Below are 20776 nucleotides of genomic sequence, written 5' to 3'. Positions count from 1 at the left end.
ACTCTATTGATCTATAGCAAATCAGTTTCTCAAGAGAGAACAGCAGGGAAACACTGACCTGTTGGGCTGTGATACATTTTTCTGCAAACCACTGCAGACGGGTCGCTCGTGCCCTTAGACCAGGAGTCTGCACATGGTAAAGAAAATGTACGAGATGTCATATTAAACAAAATCGCAACTCACAAACACTGCACTAATTAAAAAAAAAACACACAAAACAAAACATTCGGGGCGGCACTGACCGAATATAGATCAAGAAGTACAACATGATTAGCTCTACCATAATCACTAAATCATGATAATCTGTCCCACCCACAGTAAATGAGATTTTTCACACACAGACGTAACCCCCCCCCCACACACACACCCACACCACACACACACACACACACACACACACACATACACACATACAGTCAGTTGTCTAAATTCCAATTGTATCTCCTCTTGGAGGATATTGTACCAGCAGCATCCAAACGGAATTACTCTCCTACAAATCAGCCTCCAGGCTAAGTTCAAAATCTCTCCAGCCTTCCTCAAGCCTAATCTGCTTAGCAAATAAGACCAAAATTAAACCGCTACACAGTCGTAGTCTTTTTTTTTTCTTTGTAGAAGCGGCCCCTGGGCCTGATGCATAAAGCCCGTGGGGCAAATCTTCCCTTAAGTAAATCCAGGATGATGAGCACCCCCACCCCTCCAATCTTCCTATATAAGAGAGCAAATCAACACACACTCACATCAATTTGACCCATGCGCGCGCACACATACACAGACACTTTCTCTCTCTCACTGCACAGCCAATACCCAAAAGAACATCTAGGTCAGATGATTAAGAAAATCTGGAGTCTGGAGCAATATAAACTCAGTGACATGTAAAGACATACAGTGACAGATGAGGCACTGCAGTGAAAAATATTCTTTACACCGCACAGGCACAAAATATCAAACTCTAAAATTTGAGAAAAGGAAATAAAATGGATGATTCTGCTGGTTATGTATTCGTTCTCAATGAAGATTTCAGCCATATTCAGTTAATATAAATATAATTAGCAAATACAGCAAGCTACTAATCTGCTTAAACAATTTTCTGACTTCAGTTCAGTAAGACAATGATAATTTTCTACATAATGTAGTCAGAACAAATTTTCAGGTAGCAATTAGGCAGTTTCTATGCAAAGGGTATAAAATAGGACGCAAATAGAAAATAGAGCAGCTCCGGTAAAGAACTGTGACTGGATCTAAAACCTTCAGATGACAACTCATATCTCCGTCGCTGTAAGATACAGAAAAAACGCATGAAAATCCGCAACACACGGTAGACACGAACGGTGAGCGCAGAGCAGCGACAGACTAGTTGTCCAGTCCGGTTCCAATCACACAGCGCAGGTTTTCTGAGAATGCGGTTGTGAGTCCTGAAAATGTATGCATGTGAGTTTGGTTATAGAATGTGTTGTCACTGAACTATATGTGAACAGAAGCGTATTAAGAACTGAAATACAGGGCTGACAACTGATTTCTGCTGCTGTGTGAAAGTGGCATTTAAGAAATTTTATTAGCAACATGTCAGTCAATCGACCTTGAAGAAAAAACAATGCCAAATTTCGCGATTACAGAGTAGTAGTTGCCACCTGGTTATCAAAATTTAGGATATACAGTTTGTCTACATGCAGTTTAAACCCAATCTAGCCATAAACTCCCATGAACTGCTATTGAGAAAAAAAAAAAAAAAAAAAAAAAAAGTTAAGGGGCACCAAAGTGTATCATTTATGGCCTTCACAAAGTTACAGTAAACAAAAACTCCCCATTTATTCAGACCTTTGAGCAAAAACACCTATCACACTGAAGATGTCATCATTCTCTCAAACACAGGTCACACACTCAGAAACACTCACAGTGTGACAACCATTTTAATTACACCAAAACCTTAACCAGCATTTCACTTAATTACCACCATTATTAATAATCTGACAATTATAGACAGCACAATCTCCTGACCAGCACTCCATCACTGCACTTAAAGTTTCTATTAGAGAGTGGAGTAGAGCTCTGTGTCTGCTAATGCTACTTAGATATCAGTGTTTTTAATTAGCCAGCTCTGGATAGAAGAGAGGCCATGTGGAAAACGCTCCACAGAACGAGAGGGGCTTTTGACCCGTCAAGCACAAGGATGCTCGACGAGCCACCATTAAACACTAACTTTTAGAGAGTTTATAGTGGGGGAACTTCAGCGGTATAAAACTATTGTAGCTACCAGGTGTAGAAAGATATCACTGAGGGATTTGTTTTCAAATGACTGATGGCAAATATCTATAGCAGGTCACTTCAACACTGATCAAATGCACCTAAACGAGAGTTCAGGAGAGTTCAGTTTAAATGATTTACAATATTTACTAAAAAATGTTAAAACTAAAATCAAAACTGATTTCCAAATGGACACAATGAAGAGCTTATATTGTGCACTACCACAAATTAACTTAAATTTAATACATTTCCAACAGTGCCTAATCATTTTCTAGTAAAATACTGCATGATGTGGTACAATAGCAGCCAATCAGAACAAACTGCAAAAATTTAGATATGCATGGAAAAGATGGTTCTAGATCAATGTCAATATGACAAAATATCAGTGTTGTAATTGTACGGTTGTTATAGTGTTGTTAACTAAAACTATTTTTAAAAAAAAGTTTTCGGTAACTGACAAACTAAAATTAAATTAAAGCTATAAAGATATATTAAAAAATATATATACAATAGCAAAGCACATACAACTACTTTGTGCTACTATAATTACTACTATTTGTGCACTACTATTTACTAAAAAGAAAATATAAAAATAAAAGCCTAATAAATATTATAACAGTATCTAAATAATGCTAAAAATAACACTGCCAAATACCAGCTAATGTTTCACATAGACAATATATCAGTTCAGTTAAAAACATAAAAAAACATTTCAGTGCTAATGAAATTAGGTGCAAAATGACTTTAAATATTCAAGCTTTTTTGTGTCTATTAGTTAAAAAAAAAGAGACGAGGGCTATCTAAACTGTGCCTTGTAGGAGTCATGGAACATGAATGATTTTAACCTCATTTGACATCAGCCTAGGATGATGTAAGAGCAGTATTGGATTAGTATATTTCCGAGAAAAAAAATAAAATAAAAATAAGCAAATGCTTTAAGAGGGATTTTAACTTGCATCCTAAATTAACCTCTCAAAACAATGAAAGTCAAAGCTGCTTGAGATAGCTGTATCCTGAGGTGACCATCGATAGCTTATCGGCTAAAGTAACGTCCCAGAGGAATTGCTATGATCCGGTGTATATATGAAAAATGGAGACAAATGACATGCTCTAGATTTGCAGACACTGGGAATTGTCTGGAGAAGGGATATTTTCTTGGTTAAAAGCCCCTGACTGATGGATCTGTAAAATCCAAGCTCAGGCTTATTTTTCATCCATACAGACAATGATACAACAGAATTAGCACAGATAAGAGAGAAAAGGATAAAGAAAATGTTGCATAAGTTTGGAAAAAAAATAAAAAGTGGCTTGACTAGTCCTGACATTCCGCCACACTCCCACATGGCAGCGCTGAGGGAGTTGAATGGCGTTGTATTAGAGCGGTTGGCTAATTGAACATCTAAATGGCTTTGTTAGAGCGGTTTCACAGTAGAAGTGTAGACTCCTGAGACGGTGTCTTCTGAAAGAACAAGACAGAACACAGACTAAAGATGTCCCCCAAGACCCATCCTGGACGAAGCGCTCAAAACACGTCAAGCGTCTCAAAATCGGTTACGTCTCGAATAGAGCATTCGCTGAAATGCTTGACTTGAGAACAGAGAGGCTCAGTCTCTCCAGACAATTAAAGGCATCTACACATGCAGAAAACTTCACAGTACTGAGATAGAATAAGAAGTTTTGCTGCCAGTTGTACTTTGAGCCAATGCTCTTCTCATTCAATAAAACCCGGGAGTGTGTGAGAGCTATAGCTTACATATAGTATATTACTATATACTATTACTATAGCCCCTCCCCCATATGTACAAATATTTTGCCTTTCAAATTGAAAAACCTTTCTAAAGTTTCAGCAAGGTGAAATTATCTAGGTGTTGGGCATAGTTTAAGTTCTGATGGCAAGCATGACTATGATAGTCTTGGTAGTTCCAGAAAGAATTTGTTGAAAATGGCTTTGCCATGTATTCCATCATTTTCCTACTATTATTGTAAAATTTGTCAAAATTACCTGGAAGAATTTGTGAAATGATATGTGAATATGAAAATAAATCACATACAATAATACATTATACATTTAAAAATAAATAAATATTAAATAAATGTACAGGGTGGGCCATTTATATGGATACACTGTAATAACATGGGAATGGTTGGTGATATTAAAGTCCTGTTTGTGGCACATTAGTATATGTGAGGGGGCAAACTCCTCAAGATGGGTGGTGCCCCCTCACATATACTAATGTGCCACAAACAGGACTTTAATATCACCAACCATTCCCATGTTATTACGGTGTATCCATATAAATGGCCCACCCTGTATATAAATACACACACACATACATATATATATACATGTATATATATATGTGTGTGTGTGTGTGTGTGTGTATATATATATACATACAGTATATACACTCAACAAACTTTGGTTAGATGCGATTGATTTAACTGAACTAAAAACTATACATTTAAACACAGAAATATAAAATGATTAACCAAATATAAAAATATACATTTAAAACGAATTAATAGAATTTTTTTATTAGTATGGAAGAGGCATCTCAGTTTTGCTCATCTTTGTTAACTTTTGTCATCATTTTCTACTTTCAAATGAGAATGGTTTTATAATGCCAAAGCCTAGTAATGACAATTAATGATAATAAAAGGAATTGGCATGAGTGCATAGATTCAATATAGTGACAAAAACAATAAAAATCACAAAACATCCAGGTTAGTGGTTTAAAAAATGAGTGGTCTTTGTAGTCGTCATTTTCTCCTTCACACTCCCAAACTCAAATCCTCTGAAAAAACATTGTACCTATTGTCTTGCATGAATGGCATTAGTGTGGCTTTGAAGCCAATCTAAATTAAAAGTGGAAATATCAGTGTGGCAGCAATTAAAGCTGTTAAATAGCTGAGTGGTTTGAACACAATAACAGTAGTCCCACCTCGATGATTTTGCGTGCCTCCTTGTAGCGGCCCGTTTGCAGGAACGCAAAGTAAAGGTCGTAGAGCATCATCATCTCACCCCGCTCCTGACTCAAAAACTCCATGACTGTTAAACGAAAGAGAGAGATGGGAAGGTGAAGAAACATTTGCGTACTTTCTTTAAAGTTAATCCATCAACCTTAAGCATAAGTAAATGTCTTAAAAAAAAATTCTCAGCAGTCCAGTCTTTCATTTAATCACACTTCAACAGTCAGGTGTAAGTGTATGTAAAAAATAGAATTACAGTGCTAAAAAATGTGAATTACAGTGCAGTGTATGTTTGTGCATCTAGTCTAGGTGTTCGGATTGTTTTTTGAACATACGCAGACAGTTATGGCTAAAAACACTGGCACTGTAGATTTAAGTTTAGATGTATTATTTGGTAGTGCAGCTTTTTAAAATATTCTAAAAATAACTACCATTCCTATAGATACATATCTCTATATTGAGAGTATTGCTTGAATGCAATTCGATTTAACAGATTCCTTGTTAAAATTGCCCATTTGAGATCTCTCCATTGGCACTCAATGACATACAGATCTGGACTCATTGCTTGCCACTTCAGAATAGTCCAGAGAAGCGACAGCAACACAAAGAGGCTGAACTCATGCAGGTATATGTACGTTTACGTCTATGAATGAGTTTGCCATGGCACATGCAGAGTGCTGGGTCATTGGGGTTGTAAAGTGGCCCTCCACCGTAGGGGTCTCACTACCTTAACACTTCAAACCCACTCACCCCCAACACACAAAGCACTTAACCCCTCCACTAACCCTGACAAAGACAGAGACTATTGAAACCACCATCATCTAGGCAGTCCAACCTGCCCTTTAGTGGGTGGCACTCTTGAAAAACACAGAACACACACTTTCTACATATGACCATCTGAACAGAGAGCAGTCACACACAGACACACTACTTGTGACTAGCAAGTGATAGAGAACTGTAATTAATGGGATGTACGTGTAAGTGGGTGTTACACACCTTTCTGTAATAGTGTGGCATCTCCTTTTTCCACCAGGCTGCAGATGAGGTCATGGATTTTGGGCATCTGGTTGTATTGTTTATGGCACTCCACGACGGCATCGAACGCACCCGCGCTGTCCCCACTGCAGAAGAACATGAATATTATACCAAAACAGCACTAAGCATGTGCCAGTATAAAATCTTCGTATTGCGTTTACTGCTTTTCTCATGGTATTGGATTTCATCACAAAAAAGAAAAGTGAAGCTGTTCATTAAACTTACACATTAAAATTGTTCTTAATGACAAGTTTTAGTTACTTTTTGTAGAAGCAAAACAGAACTGCACACTTCAGCCTTTTATTTTCCCCCCGATATTTCGGCAGCAAGCCTTTGTTATACTTTGCCTCTATAAAGCTTTCATCTCTAACTTTTTTTTGATTCATTGCATTGCTTACTTTTGTAAACAATTTTTATATCACAATGGAATTTTGATTAATTGAATTTTGGGTAACACTTTACAATGAGGTCTCATTTGTTAACATTAGTTCATGTATTAACTAACGAACTAACAATGAGCAATATATTTGCTACAGCATTTATTAATCGTTGTTAATGTTAGTTAATACAAATAGTTGTTCATTGTTTGTTCATGTTAATTCACAGAGTATTAACTAATGTTAACAAATACAACTTTTCATTTTATTCATGCATTAGCAAATGTTGAAATTAACATTAACTAAGATTAATAAATGCTGTCGAAGTATTGTTCATTCTTAGTTTATGTTAACTATAGTTAAAAAATGTTAACTAATGAAACATAGTAGTGTTACCGATTTTTTATTTATTTAAATAAATATGCAAATAAAAAAATCTAAATAAACATTGAATAAAAAGATTTTAATCAGTAAATTTTTATTTTTTTTATTTTAAAATGTCTATGTCTTAAAAAGCACAAACATTTAAAAGAAACAACACTGGTCACAGACTACTTTGTTCTAAATGACAAGTTTGACTTGAACACTAAATTGCCCTTTTAAAATGAAAAGATCACAAACAAATTAGAAAGTAAGAAAAACAAAGAATGAATACACACAAATGAAAAAATCTAAATAAAAAATTAATAATTAAAAACAAATATAAAGTTGAATGCTCACTATATCACACATTTAACAGCACTGGGTCAAACTTTGTTCTTAATGAATTGCAGATACTTTTTTAAACATTAAATTTAATTAACAATTAAGAAACTAAATTAACATTTAAATATACAAATAAAAATGCAAAATAAACATTGATAAAATAAAAATAATATATATTTTTTTAATTATTATTTTATCAATATAAGTTTATTTTGCATTTTTATTTTTATTATTATTATTATTATTTATTTATTTATTTATTTTTAATGAATATTTGATGGTCAAATATGTAACTTCTTGTGTCTCCCGCCTTTCTCTACAGCCCCTACTGCCCTCACCCCCAACCGGGACACTTGGCAGAATAGGGCAACAAAAATTAGATCTGCTCTCTCCCCTATCTCACATCATCTTCCCTCTCTTCCACCCAATCTCTACCCCTTTCTAACAAAGAGCTCAGTGCCAGGGCTGACAGAGGCCTGACAGAGGAATAAAGCAAAGGAATAGACGAGAAAAACACCACTCCAATCACTCTATTGTGACTGCTGTGGCAGCCATCGAGTGATTGGGTAATTACCACGCCAATCACACAGAGGTCAAAGCAGAGAGGGCACCGGCAGGAGGGGCGGGTGTGGAGGGGAAGTGAACCGCTGGGGTTTTAACAGGTGTAATTTCAGTAGTGTTTTCAACCCCGGAGATTATACAGTCAGGGAAGGAATATGTGCTTTAGAGAGAGCTGACCTTGGAAGGTGGGTTGAATGGAAGCAGGAGAGGGGGTGCATGAGGGAGATGGACAAAAAACAGGGCAGTGATTGAGCCGGAACGTGACGCCAGCTCTTAGGCAATCGCACTTAATTGGAATGAAGAGCGACAATATTATTCATCAAGCGGGAGTCAAGAGCCAATTCGAACACACGCTGGATGATTGCGTAATGCACTTGAGCGCGAGAGAGAGCGCAAGAGAGAGAGAGAGAGATAGAGAGAGAGAGAGAGAGAGAGAGAGAGAGAGAGAGAGCGAGAGAGAGAGCGAGAGAGAGAGCGAGAGAGAGAGAGAGAGAGTGTGAGTTTAATTACTTCAAAACCCCCTCATTGCCGAGAAATATAATGTAGCGATTCAGTAGCAAAGCTATTTTATGAATAAAAGTCGTGGGCAGCGTTGATAGGTATCTGTGCTCCTGAATGTTTCTGTGTGTGCGCAGCATGATCTCCAATCTCTGTGTGCAAGTGGTGTGTGTGTGTGTGTGTGTGTGTGTGTATGTGTGTGCGTATGTGTGTGCATCAATGAAAGCAGCGCAATAATATAGGACGGTGCACCTTCCAGCCAAATAGAATCTAGTACTCAGCCAAACCATGGTATAGAGATATGTACAGTCAGATTGTTGTTATGACAAAAAGACTTTCCACATTGACTTGCTGACTGAACATTATCCTGTGTATAACATGTCTATTTATCAAAGTTGAAATAACTTCATAATGTGAGAAAAAAAAAATTGAGTATACAGTACAGTTTTGCAGTCATTACACAAATATAGTTGACCACAGTATTTACCAATCTGAATCTAACTAATGTATTTTTTTTTTTTTATAAAGACAAAAAAATTTTTGTATATATTTTTAAATCACTATTATCTGTCAATGTTTACAGCGTTGACTATAAATGGTTGCTACCCCAGAGAAAACTCATATATATATACAGTATATTTAAAATGTGTAAACTCAACAGAACTTCTAATTGGTTCTGTTTACAACGAGGTCGGATGGAAGCAGAAATTCCTTGAACTACATTTATTTACAATGCCACTTGAATATGATGTGACACAGATGTTACGCTACCCAGCTCCGCAAAGCATAGCCGGTGTAAAACCAGAAGACTTCTACACAATTCCCATCAATATGAGATGAGTCGTCCACAACGGCAATTACCCCACCCCCTCCCTCAAAACCCAGCCCCCCTTCTCCATCCTCGCCTAACTAAGCGCCCCCAAAAAGAATTAACCATGTTGAAGGCTTCATAATTTCCCCGGATACAATTTAGCTGTCAGTGGCGCTCAGGCTTACTGCAACATGTTCCTCTTAATGTCACTAACTTTGCATGTCAAGCACTTTCCAGCCAATTAAGTTGAAGGAGAATAAAAAAGCAAATGCGAGTGCTTTGCGCGAGGAACCTGAAGGATTAGACAAGAAAGCTAATTTCATCCACCCCTCTTCTGAACCTCCTCTTCTTGTGACACTCTCCCTACATCCCTGACTCCCATCTCTTTTGTTACAGAGATTGGCACCCATGTTATCACCCTTTCCACTTTCAAAAGAGAACGACTGCTTTTTTATTTCTTTTTTCCTTTACATTGAAAAGTGTGTGCGCGTGTTGGTAGTTAGGGAGGGTTAATGCTCAGTGGTTTGACTCGAATACACTGATCAAACAAAACTAACAGGATACGGCAATGATTTCTGAAAGTAAACGGTCCCGATTTAAACTTTCCAAAAACTGTCCTTCCTCGATATATATGCAAGTGACGCAGTTTATGACAAACGTCTGGTGGCCTTCGACATCCTCTCCCTCTTTTTAGAGTTCCTGTCCCTCAAAGACATGCCTTCCACAAAAACAAAAAGTTCTGGCAATTCCCTTTGTTAGGCTCATTAGAGATGGAGGATACGGATTGGGAGCGGCGGCTGCTGTTGTCGTGGAGACGGGCTGACGGCTGTCAGAGTTAATCCCATAGAGAAGTGTTCATTAAGTCATTACAGCTGACATGCTGACGAGACACTGACACACACCGCTTTGTCCTCTTTAGCACAGCCCAGACCAAAGAAGAGACGGATGGATGACGGCAGAACGGAGAGAACATTCTGGAGCATTCTATCCTTCTGGAGATCATAATAGTCGCCTACAGCAGGGGTGTCAGTCATTTTAGGTCGAAGGCCCGATTGGACAAAACGTTATCTTATGCAAGTTGATTTTTCTTTTTTTTTGTATTCATGATGCGTATGCGCATCAATGTTCTGAAGCTAATAAAGTCCTGATTCAACTTCATGCTGCTTTACTCACCAATATTTGGATGAAACAAAATAAATTTACTAATAATAATATTTACCAATGTCCTTTGACTACATCGAAGCACAAAATAAGCGAATATTAATCGAACGATATTGACAAAAAAATAACTGACTAACTTAAGTTATTTTAACCGAACAATTACAGAGTCGAGGGGGGGGGATATTTTTTTTAAATAAATCACTATGCATTAAAGATTTGTTTTTATGCCAAACTCCATCATCGCTAAAGTAGTCTTAATATTCCCGTATATTTAATAATCATGTTTATCGGCCAAGAAGTATTTTAAATATAATAAATACGATCCGTTGTTACCGTTAAAACAAACTAAAACTTAACTAAAACCATTAAAAATAGATTTTGGTAACTAAAACCTAAACGTAAACAAAAATTAGAAATGTGCACACACACACAAAAGCAAGATTCGAAATCATGTCACACACACCTCAGAACTCCATCACCCGCCCTTTGCATGTTTATTGTATATGTTACAGTAACTAATTTCACAGCGTTTTAGGCCACCAATGAGTGCAGAGTAACATTTTACCACGGTTAAATCAATTCTGCAAAATTCAACCATTTTTCCTGCTTCACAAGGAAGAATTGAATACTTTCCTAGGAATAAGCATCATTCTTTCTGTCTCCAACCAAAATATTCATAGTAGTTTAACTATGACATTAAATATGACTACAGCATTATTGTACAATATCATAGACAAATCAGACAGGTACTACATAGTTCCCCATGAAGACCGATTCCAAACAGACCAGGCTGCTGCGAGCTCTGAGACGGCTCTCCTCCACTGGGATGTGTGGCTGCCAGTCAGAGTGCGCGTGTGTGTGTATGTGTGTGACGTGAACATTCACGGTTTATCAGAGTCTCTGCTGAGAGTCGCTCTGATCTCTCCGTATCTGCTCCTTAATGAACCTGAGCTAAATTGGAAACCTTATCGCACACAAGGCAGCAATTAAAGCTTGCACGTGCCAGTGTGGTTGTGGCACTCAAGTGACAGAAAAACAAACAGTCTCTGAGGGGCACCCAGGAAGCCCGTATGTGTATGTGTGTTGACTATAGAGCTATCAGTGAAGGTGTATTGCCAACCTCAGTATCCCACAGTGGGGAGGGGGAAAGGCACTTACGCAGTGCACCGCATGGCCCAGGAAAATCCAGTAATTAGCACAGGGTGCATAATTAACATGCAAATTAGTTGATCTGCTTAAAAGCTGCTCTTACAAATAGACCTGAACGAATGGGGGGGCGGAACAGAGGGGCCCAACTTGTGGAAGTTAATTCCTTTTCCCCTCATGCTGCATTTTGCTATAAGGTAATGAGAGATTATATGAAATGAACAGTGAGACGACAAGCTTAGGGAGGAGTGGAACTCTGCCCTTTACAATCTAACATTGTTATTAATGTTTGTTTTCAGATTATATTCATGTTGTTTCCAAACTCACTACTTCGAGAGGTCATACCATAATTGTTTGGACTGAGATCCTCATAGTTTTAGTCGGGGTTTCTTGCAACAAAAACAGTCAGAATTTAGTTATACATTATCACTTTTCACCCTCTGCCTGGAGTTTTTGTTTTGTTTTGTTTTTTCCAGATGACTTTTGAGTTAATGACATCTTTGAATGTTAAATGAATTACAGCGTGTTTACAGGCTGTGGTTTTGCTGTCGGGTCCAGAAGTTTGTGCAGCCCAATTTTTTTCGATAACATTCTGAATTAATTGAAGTCTGAATTACATTTGGACAGGTTCACAAAACAATCTGCACTGAAAATGTGCTGCAAAAACTGTTAAGGTTAAACTTAACCTTCCCAAAGGTTTCAAAATTTGCATATACCCTTTGCATTCCAGGGTCAGTTATGACCCAGTGGAACTTAAGCTTATAAAACATTAATTATTTAATCATTTTCAATTAAAACCATATTGCATCTGATTAAAGTGATTAATAACAATTTGTGAATGTGCAAAGAGGTAAATGTTTTTTTAAAGTTACCATGTTATTACCATGTTTTTTACAATATTAACCGTCGTTTTATTCATTGGAAATGTGTCAAGACTATCATTATTTTTCCCCACACTAAATTTAAAAAAAAAAAAAAAAAAAATTTGGTTTCACTTTATTTTGTGGTGTCCTTGTTACAGTGTGATTACACAAGTACAGAGTAATAATAAAGTGCTCGTTGTTTTTTTTGTTTGTTTTTTTAAAAGGTTTTGTTTTTTGCTCACAAAAAGTATTATTGTCGCTTCATAATATTAAGGTTGAACCACTGTAGTCACATGGACTATTTTAACGATGTCTTTACAACCTTTCTGGGCCTTGAAAGTTGCAATGACGTTGCTGGTTCAGAAACCTCTCGGATTTCATCAAAAATATCAATTTGTGTTCTGATAAACAAAGGTCTTACGGGTTTGGAACGACATGAGGATGAGTAATGACAGAAATTTCATTTTTGGGTGAACTAAAGCCTTTAACTAACATGTAATTACTACAGGATTTGGTTTAGTTGCTTGTAATAATTTATAATTTACTGTTATTACTATAAGTAGTACATAAAGTGTCACAACATTTTTTATGTCTCTCTTTTGCTTCAAAACTGACCTAAATTCAAAAGCATGGTTAAAACGCAACCTTGTTAAAAAGAAACGTCAGGCATTCGGTTGCAATGCAGGGATCCTTCAGAAGGATGTGCAGAGCTGTAGGTGCTACATAAGACAGGAACAGCACAATGTTTGGCAAGATTCTAAGTATAGTGAGTTTACCAGCTTACCTCTCCAGATAGCAAGCAATGAGGGGTGAGCAGAGGTTATTGGATGGTTTGGCCAGGCCCAAGGTGAAGATGGTTTCCTGGAGGCGTCGAATAGTGTTGGCATCTCCTTTCATTGCAGCTGTGTTCATCGTAAGGGTGAGCAAACTGATCGTGCCGTCCCTTAATGGCACATCTTTTTCCTTCATCTCCTTCAGCATGTCTATCGCCTCTTTATGATGCCACGAAAGAGAGAGAGAAAGATAGATTAACAAAAAGACATTTTGACTAATTAACCAACAACCATCTTTTGCACATCACTGCTTGAAACTTCTACATGCAACTAGTGATATATGGTAATGATATGCAACCACTATTCTAGTGGCTACAGTCTGATAAACTGCAAGTTCATACAAAGGTTTAACCGTCTCATTGACTGTTTCATAGACTTGTGGAGATTATTTTTATATCTTTACGCTTTGCCGTCCCCTGATGGGCTGGCGCCAGACGAGAGAGTGCGAAAGAGAGAGCGAGAGAGGGGAAGAGGTGATAAAAGCCCCCTTAGATAATTTCATGTGGGGAAAACAAACCGCTATTAAAACAACATTTTACACCCAGCGGGGATGCAAATGCTGCCGTATAATGCCAATTCGCCGCTAATTACTACTTGCATTTCTAAACGAGACTACAATTACAGAGGCCCCCACAATAGTAGGCTTTTTTTTTTTTCACGGTTCCCTGCAAAAGCATGCCGGGAAATTATAGGTGTGCGGCGAGTGCCCGGCGTGAACTCGGCGGGCTCTGGTCGTGGATACGCTGCAGATCCGCTGCCGTAATGGAGGCTTTTTACTGGGCGATGCTCCCATCTGGCAGAGGGGCGAGGGTCCACCTCCACAGCTGCTCTGTCACCAAGCCAGATAATTAAGATGTGTTTACGCGCTATTTAGAGGCTAGCTAATGGGCTGATACCGATAGGGCCTGTTTGCACTGGCGATACTAATCATCTAGAACCGAGAGGGAGCGAAAGAGAGCGAGAGAGCGAGAATGAGGATACCATCATCACAGCTGTGTGAATATGGGAGTCTGTGTTGGCCACAGGCACAAACTCCCAAATTCCCATGACTCACAGCGGTAAGGCTGTTCATCTCCATTTCTTCATAATACTTAAAATGATAGTTTCTGTGCCATAAGCGAATTGCAAAAATAATGGCATCTTCCATTAGTTAATAAACATATATTCCCACCCAAAACTAACTTTATTGGTTGAGCAATTGCTGTTGTGTCAGGATACTCAAACAAACAAACAAACAAACAAAAAGCACAAATTTCTGTCCCACTAGCATCACAAAACAGAATTGCAATATTGACTGTGTTTAAAGGAGTCATAACCTAGTTTTACCTTGGATACCCACGCTCTATTATAGTCTTTCAGGCCCTTCTAAAAAAGAAAAGTGGAAAAAAAATAAACACAGAGCTCCTCTGACCCTTATTTCTGAAGGCATTATTGTCTCGCGAGATCTGATGCGATATTTTGGCTGTCGCGGACGGTCATTTTAATAATGCAAATGAGGGGCGCGTTGATTGGTGGCAGGAAGGAGGGGGGTTGACACCGCAGGTAACTTCAGCATATCATTCCAAAATGACATCATGGCGCAAGTTGTGAATGAACCTGACCTGGCCGCGACCTACGGAATTTAACCGTATATGTATGAGCCAGACTCTGAACCTGAGCTGGAAAGGGAAGATGAAGAGTCGATGGAAGGACGTCTACATCAAGATGTCTCTGAATGGTAAAGACAATCATTTTGACTGAGACATACATTATACCTTTTATTTAATGTAGATTACATTAACGGAGATGTAGTCTACTTTTTTTATCAGCTTACAGTGGTTATTGAGATCAACGTTTGCTATCATGTGGTGTTTTTGCCTTGTTTCACGTTGTGGTTTTTTAGACATTCAATATTTTTCTTCTACAGACATGTAACGTGATCTTTTTCTTTATGTTTATTATTACTTGACTGTTTGTTTTATTTATCTATCCTTATCTATTCTATAAAAAAATCAATACAATTATATGTTGTCATAGTTATATAATATACAATTCTATAAAAATATAGCTAGCTGTATCATTTTCTTGTCTGTTTGAAAATGAATTTAATCCACTGGTCCCTGACAGCTTGGTCCGTTCTTGGGAGAGAAAACACATTTACATGTTGATTCTGGCAGTCAACAACAGAGCAACTCACGTGTGCACTACGTTTCTGCATCTTTCGCGACTGAATATGAGGTGGAGAGGGGCAGGGCGGGCTTCCTGCAGCATAGGTCTGTGGTTTCCATATATGGTATATCCTGCCCCGTCTTGACTTAAAATCGGGGCAGAAATTAAAATCTCGTATTTGAGTGCGTGTGCACGTGGGCTGGTTTACGAACCCAGGGGTAAACAAACGTTTCACTTTTAAATATCGGCTTCCCGGCCAGTGTATAATCGTTAGGCAATCATAACATACATTGATTCTCGTGGAAAAGTGAAAATTACAGGTCATGACTCCTTTAAACAAGTTTTTAAAAAATGTTGGCCCATTTGCCATTGATTAAACTAAAAAATCAATCACAACATTGATTGAGCCAATGTTACCATTTCAGGCTGCAATTACATACTACTGTTAAAAAGTATGTGATAAGATTTTACTTTTTAACTAACACTTTTATTCACCAATGACACATTAAATTGATCATTAGGTTGAAGATTGACAGTAAAGACATTTGAAATAGAAAACTTTTTTAAAATGATAAGTTCTTTCAAACAAAGATTTTTTTTTTTAATCAAAAGATTACTGATAATAAGAAATGGTTATTGAGCAACAAATAATCATATCAGAATGATTTCTGGAGGATCATGTGACACTGAAGACTAGAGTAATGATGCTGGAAATTCAGCTTCGCCATTACAGGAATATATTAAATTTTTAATTTAATTTAAAATTAAAACACAACGACTGTTTTAATGACGAAAACAGTTATTTAATTGTAATAATGTTTCATAATATTACAAATTTTACTGTATTTGAGATCAAATAAATGCAGCCTGGTAGAGACTGTTATGTTAATTTAATATTAAATATCCCCATATTTTGGACAAAGAGTGCAGAGGGAAAACAACCTACAAATGCCTACTTATATTTGCATAAAAAGCTGAGGATTCCAGTAGTAAAATCCATTTAAGGAAAAAAAGAAAAAAAACTTATACCCTTTTATCCTTTACCCAACGAGTATTCCTACAGTGTTTTGACAATAACAAGGACCCCAAGTATGGAGAGTAACGGCATGCATATGGAAATATACAATGTAGGTCGACCTACAACAACACAGTTCACTTCAGTCTCCACACACGTGCGCACACACTCAAACAGAGACAGCCAGCTTGTTTTAGCCCACAAATTCCAATCTGTCACTTCATCACCCTGCAATTTTTGTCCTGTTGTTATGCAAATCCAGCACAGTGCTCCGTACTGTCAGGAAAAAGTGATGAGCCAAAAGGAACAGTAGAGCAGGGACCAGGAGGTTCAGCAGGGTCATGCTGAGTTTTTAAGAGGCTGCTTTTGTATGATAAAGCTCCGTTCACTTATCTACTCAGTCACGCTGTTATTCGGGCACAGATCTCATCCTTTACTGCTTTTTTTAATTTTTGAGGATTGTTTTATCAAGATCCCAGCAGTCAGCCCATTTAAATAGAGGCTTGTCATTTAAGAAGCGCTCTTGTCTGAAAAGTGCCACATGTTTTGTGTTAACAGCTGGATATGAATTGAAGCAATGGAGGTTAAGTGGATCGCCGGAGGGCGTCGTGACAGCGATACCCACGAGGGGATTAGAACTAACAACCTCTTGATTCTTGGGCCGTCGCTCTAAGCACTCAACCATGTACTTTTCTTATAGCCCAGGGCTTTAACACGCATTGTTGTACAGCAGCTCACTGATGGAGGACAACGTTTAAGCCATATAAAAGGAGACTATGTGCTAAAGCTGGATGAAAGTCATGCAGAAAGGGATGCATTTGTCTTAATGTACCTCCCAGTGTTCTACTGAAGTACTCGCCAATTAAAAACACTTTTTTGGGGTCTTCTATTCATTTTCTCTATAGAGAAATTGACTCTCACAAATGAACCTTTCTAGACAGACCTACCATGGGTATGGTTAAACAATGATATGAGTCAGTCAGGGTAATTACTTTATGGAATTTTTTTTTTTTTTTAATTACTGAGATTCACCCAACAAAGGAGTGAACGCCCACTCCGATATCAAAACCAAGTAAATGAATTGGGAGTGGTTCGAATTCTGGGTAGTCTCGTGTAGCCAGACCTTCAGACTGACGGCAGAAGGTCTGGACCCCATAGCAGTTTTCATTGGCCATGCACCGTCCAGAGGCCATCTGACTGACACGTAAAGCAACCAATCACAGTTTGTTTTGTTCCGCATCATGTTTAGGGGCGTGAATATGTAACATCATTGTCCTTACAATAACAGACTGGTGTGTAAAACTCTTGGACATATTTTAAAGAGTATATGCCGCAAATTTTACATCACATACTTTTGAAAATCCAGCATTTAGTTGATCCTGATAAAAGCTCATTGTCAGCTGTAAACATGATGCTTTCTTCTTCCTTAAGTGGGTTTGGCATCACGGCATCTTTGTTTCCAAGCGGACAATTAAAGAATGCGACATGTATCCCGGGCATCCTGTAGAATTCAACCAATCAGATGACGACTTTGAAAATCCTGAAATGTTTCCAGTTAAGTGAGCCATACGCATCAGATGTTCAGCCAGCGGACCGTGGGCATGACGTCGGAGGATGAGACTAGATTCTGGGTTATAAGAAGAGAATCAAAGATTTGAGATTTCTGAAAAAGTAATCAGTCACTTTTGAACTCTATTGGAATCAATCTTGAGTGTTGAGTACTTCACTTCATACTTATTTTATTAGTATGATAAAATAATTACTTATGCTGCCTTATAAGGTAGCTGCCTATGTGGGCAGTAAGCATCCAGGAAGATGTCTATGTTCTGGAATAGAGCCAAAGAAATAGCATTAAATTATTATTAGCAATGTGACAGTGCACATGGACTAGGCCACTGCTCTGAGGTGTGTAAACTTTTCCACAATGCTACGGATGACCAAGCAAGACAGACCTCTGAGTTGCAAATGAAGCCCCTCAGACCACTCTCTGGTCATACGAAGCACAGTTCACACATCGCTGGACCACAAACAGCAACCGAGCTGAACCGGGCTTCAGTCATATGAGAAAGCTCTGTGATGGCAGACAGCTCAAATTCTTCCTATCTGACAGAACCACTAATCAAACCCAATCAGCTGTTGGTGGTAAATGGGCCCGAATGGACGACTAGCAGCAGAGCATACCAGCCCACTGTCTGATACCACACACACACTGAGGTAAACAAATATCACACAGCCCATTAGTCCTCTGGCTCATTCTGCGGCCTTCTGCCAGCCTGTGAACCGGTAACAGCATTTTATGAACTCCGTAACAAATGTGAGGACATGAGGGGGCCAAAAAAAAAAAAAAAAAAAAGTAGGAAGGAACAACAGGGGGAGAAAAGGTTTCGAACAAAAACAAGGCCATTAAAAGCCGGGGCAGCTGGTGCACTACGGTGCCACGAGTCATGATCTTCAAGCGGATCGGGTTGCGGCGGTGATGCGGGCATGCTGGGGCGCTGAGGTGTGTTAATGTGAATGACAAGCTCTGAGCGCACACCGGTGGGCTAATGGCCACTGGCTCGCTCTGATGGACACACATATACATACACACACACTTTCCTCATCACACACTTTCGCCTGAATTCACATGCAAATGTGCGTGTGTGTTTGTGAAATACTCAAGCACTTTCCCCGACATGATATGCCATTAGTATCAGGACGGATTTCGGTAATTCTGTTAAAGTGCAGTCGGTCCTGTAATTTTCCCTCGCTCGGTGACAGGATGAGTCCGAGCGAGAGGGAGGGGGCAGCCAAAGAGTGACACGCATCGTGAAAAGAGACAGAGCGTGTATTTTCACCATCACTGTGTGCACAAAGCAAAGAGGAAACACTTTTATTGTAATTATGTCTTACATGAGCATGGAGAAATCCACCGTGGAATTCAGATAATGGCTGATTAATGTCCCCGTGTGGATAGACAGGTGTCTCGGACCTCACTCTCGCACGCAGACGCACTTGCGAAAGGTTTGATTCTGAACAACGCCTTTAAAAAACTAATTAAGCGAGTGGCAAGCTTTTGATAGCGACGTGATAAGTAATTCAAAATTCTCATTGGTACCTTGACATCCTAAGTGGTTTAAAATGTGGGGCAAGGCACACCTAATGTGACGGCCCACATTATTTGTGACAAACTAAACTAAATTATTTCATTAATCCGAGATAGTGAAAATAAGAAGGCATCTGCAATCATTTCAACAGGGACCAAAGCTTTCACATGGACACCGACGCGGCCACTTACCTTCCAGCTTGCCGTGTTTGGATAGCACTCGGACCAAGGCCACATACTTCTGAGCATCCAGCGCTACCTCTGAGTCCTTGCGAGCTCTGAAACGCCAAAGAAGAAAGAGTAAATAACTCTTTCCTTGACTTTGTGCTGTGAAAGGGAATTTACTTTAAAAATGACAGAGTCATGAATGCGCCTGGAACAATCATGCAAGAAAAAAGGTGATATATTTAAAAACAGCCTGGCCACTTTAAAGTAAATCAGGATTGTGCTGTTAAGCTCCAAAATGACCACACTGTGACTGATATACTATAGTGATTATGTGGGGAAAAAAATCATTATTCACTGATCATCGTAACACTCAATTCATGGGGATTAGTTTTACGATCTCTTTATGAACTTTTTGAAGCGTCTAAGTGTACAGTTGCGTAGCTGTCAATGGAGGGACAGAAAGCTCTCAGATTTCATCAAAAAGATCTTCATTTGTGGTCTGAAGATAAATAAAAGTCTTACGGGTTTGGAAAGACATGAGGGTGTCATTCCATGAACTATCCCTTTAAAACCTGTTGTGTTAACCCATCTCTTGTCCACTTTTGACAACTTCTGTCCTGACTTCTTCATGGGGAGGGTCTATCTGTGGGTAAATGCATGGGCTTTTTCAGATCTTTCGATCTCATGGTCGAAATAAGCTTGCGCAATTTAAATATATAAACGTGAACAGAGACAACTGGCTAGCGTTTCTCCCATAATGTATAGGCACTAGGTCAGTAGGTGGAGAGTAGGCAGTCTTTTGAGGCCATTCGAACTATTCGACCACATGAACGTCTACACTATGAAAGCAATCCATTCAAATGCGTTTTCGAATACCTCTGGAAGTGGACAAGCTCAAAACTTTTTAGACCATTTACACCTGCATTTAGCATCATCCACATGTGATCTGATCGACCAAAACACATCTTAATAGGTGTTAACAGGACCAGAAATTATGATTGTCTTTTTTTCCTATTGTGATGTAAATCCGAGTGATACGGCTTCTCGAAAGAGAAAAAAAAAAAAAAAAAAATGTAGGGAGGGACTTGATTATGACCATAGGGATCATAAAAAGTGGGCGTGAAAACTAAATGGAAAATTGTTTCATGTGAGTGACAGG

The 20776-nt window shown here is 38.5% G+C and overlaps 1 protein-coding gene across 1 annotated transcript in view; it reads right to left on the bottom strand.

The window, feature by feature from the left end:
• lrpprc (leucine-rich pentatricopeptide repeat containing) overlaps positions 1–20776 on the bottom strand; it is a 56264-nt gene that overhangs the window by 15986 nt on the left and 19502 nt on the right. The window contains exons 22-26 of the mRNA XM_079854992.1: positions 19642–19727; positions 13153–13360; positions 6208–6332; positions 5184–5290; positions 59–127 (exon numbers count right to left, since the gene is read on the bottom strand). Coding sequence (XP_079711118.1) covers positions 59–127; positions 5184–5290; positions 6208–6332; positions 13153–13360; positions 19642–19727 — 595 coding nt within the window. The remainder of the gene's footprint in view (positions 1–58; positions 128–5183; positions 5291–6207; positions 6333–13152; positions 13361–19641; positions 19728–20776) is intronic.

Source organism: Squalius cephalus, assembly GCF_949319135.1.
Source record: "Squalius cephalus genome assembly, chromosome: 21".
Taxonomy (NCBI): domain Eukaryota; kingdom Metazoa; phylum Chordata; class Actinopteri; order Cypriniformes; family Leuciscidae; genus Squalius; species Squalius cephalus.
Note: the sequence above shows the minus strand (reverse complement) of the source record. Positions and strands in the feature narration are given on the sequence as shown.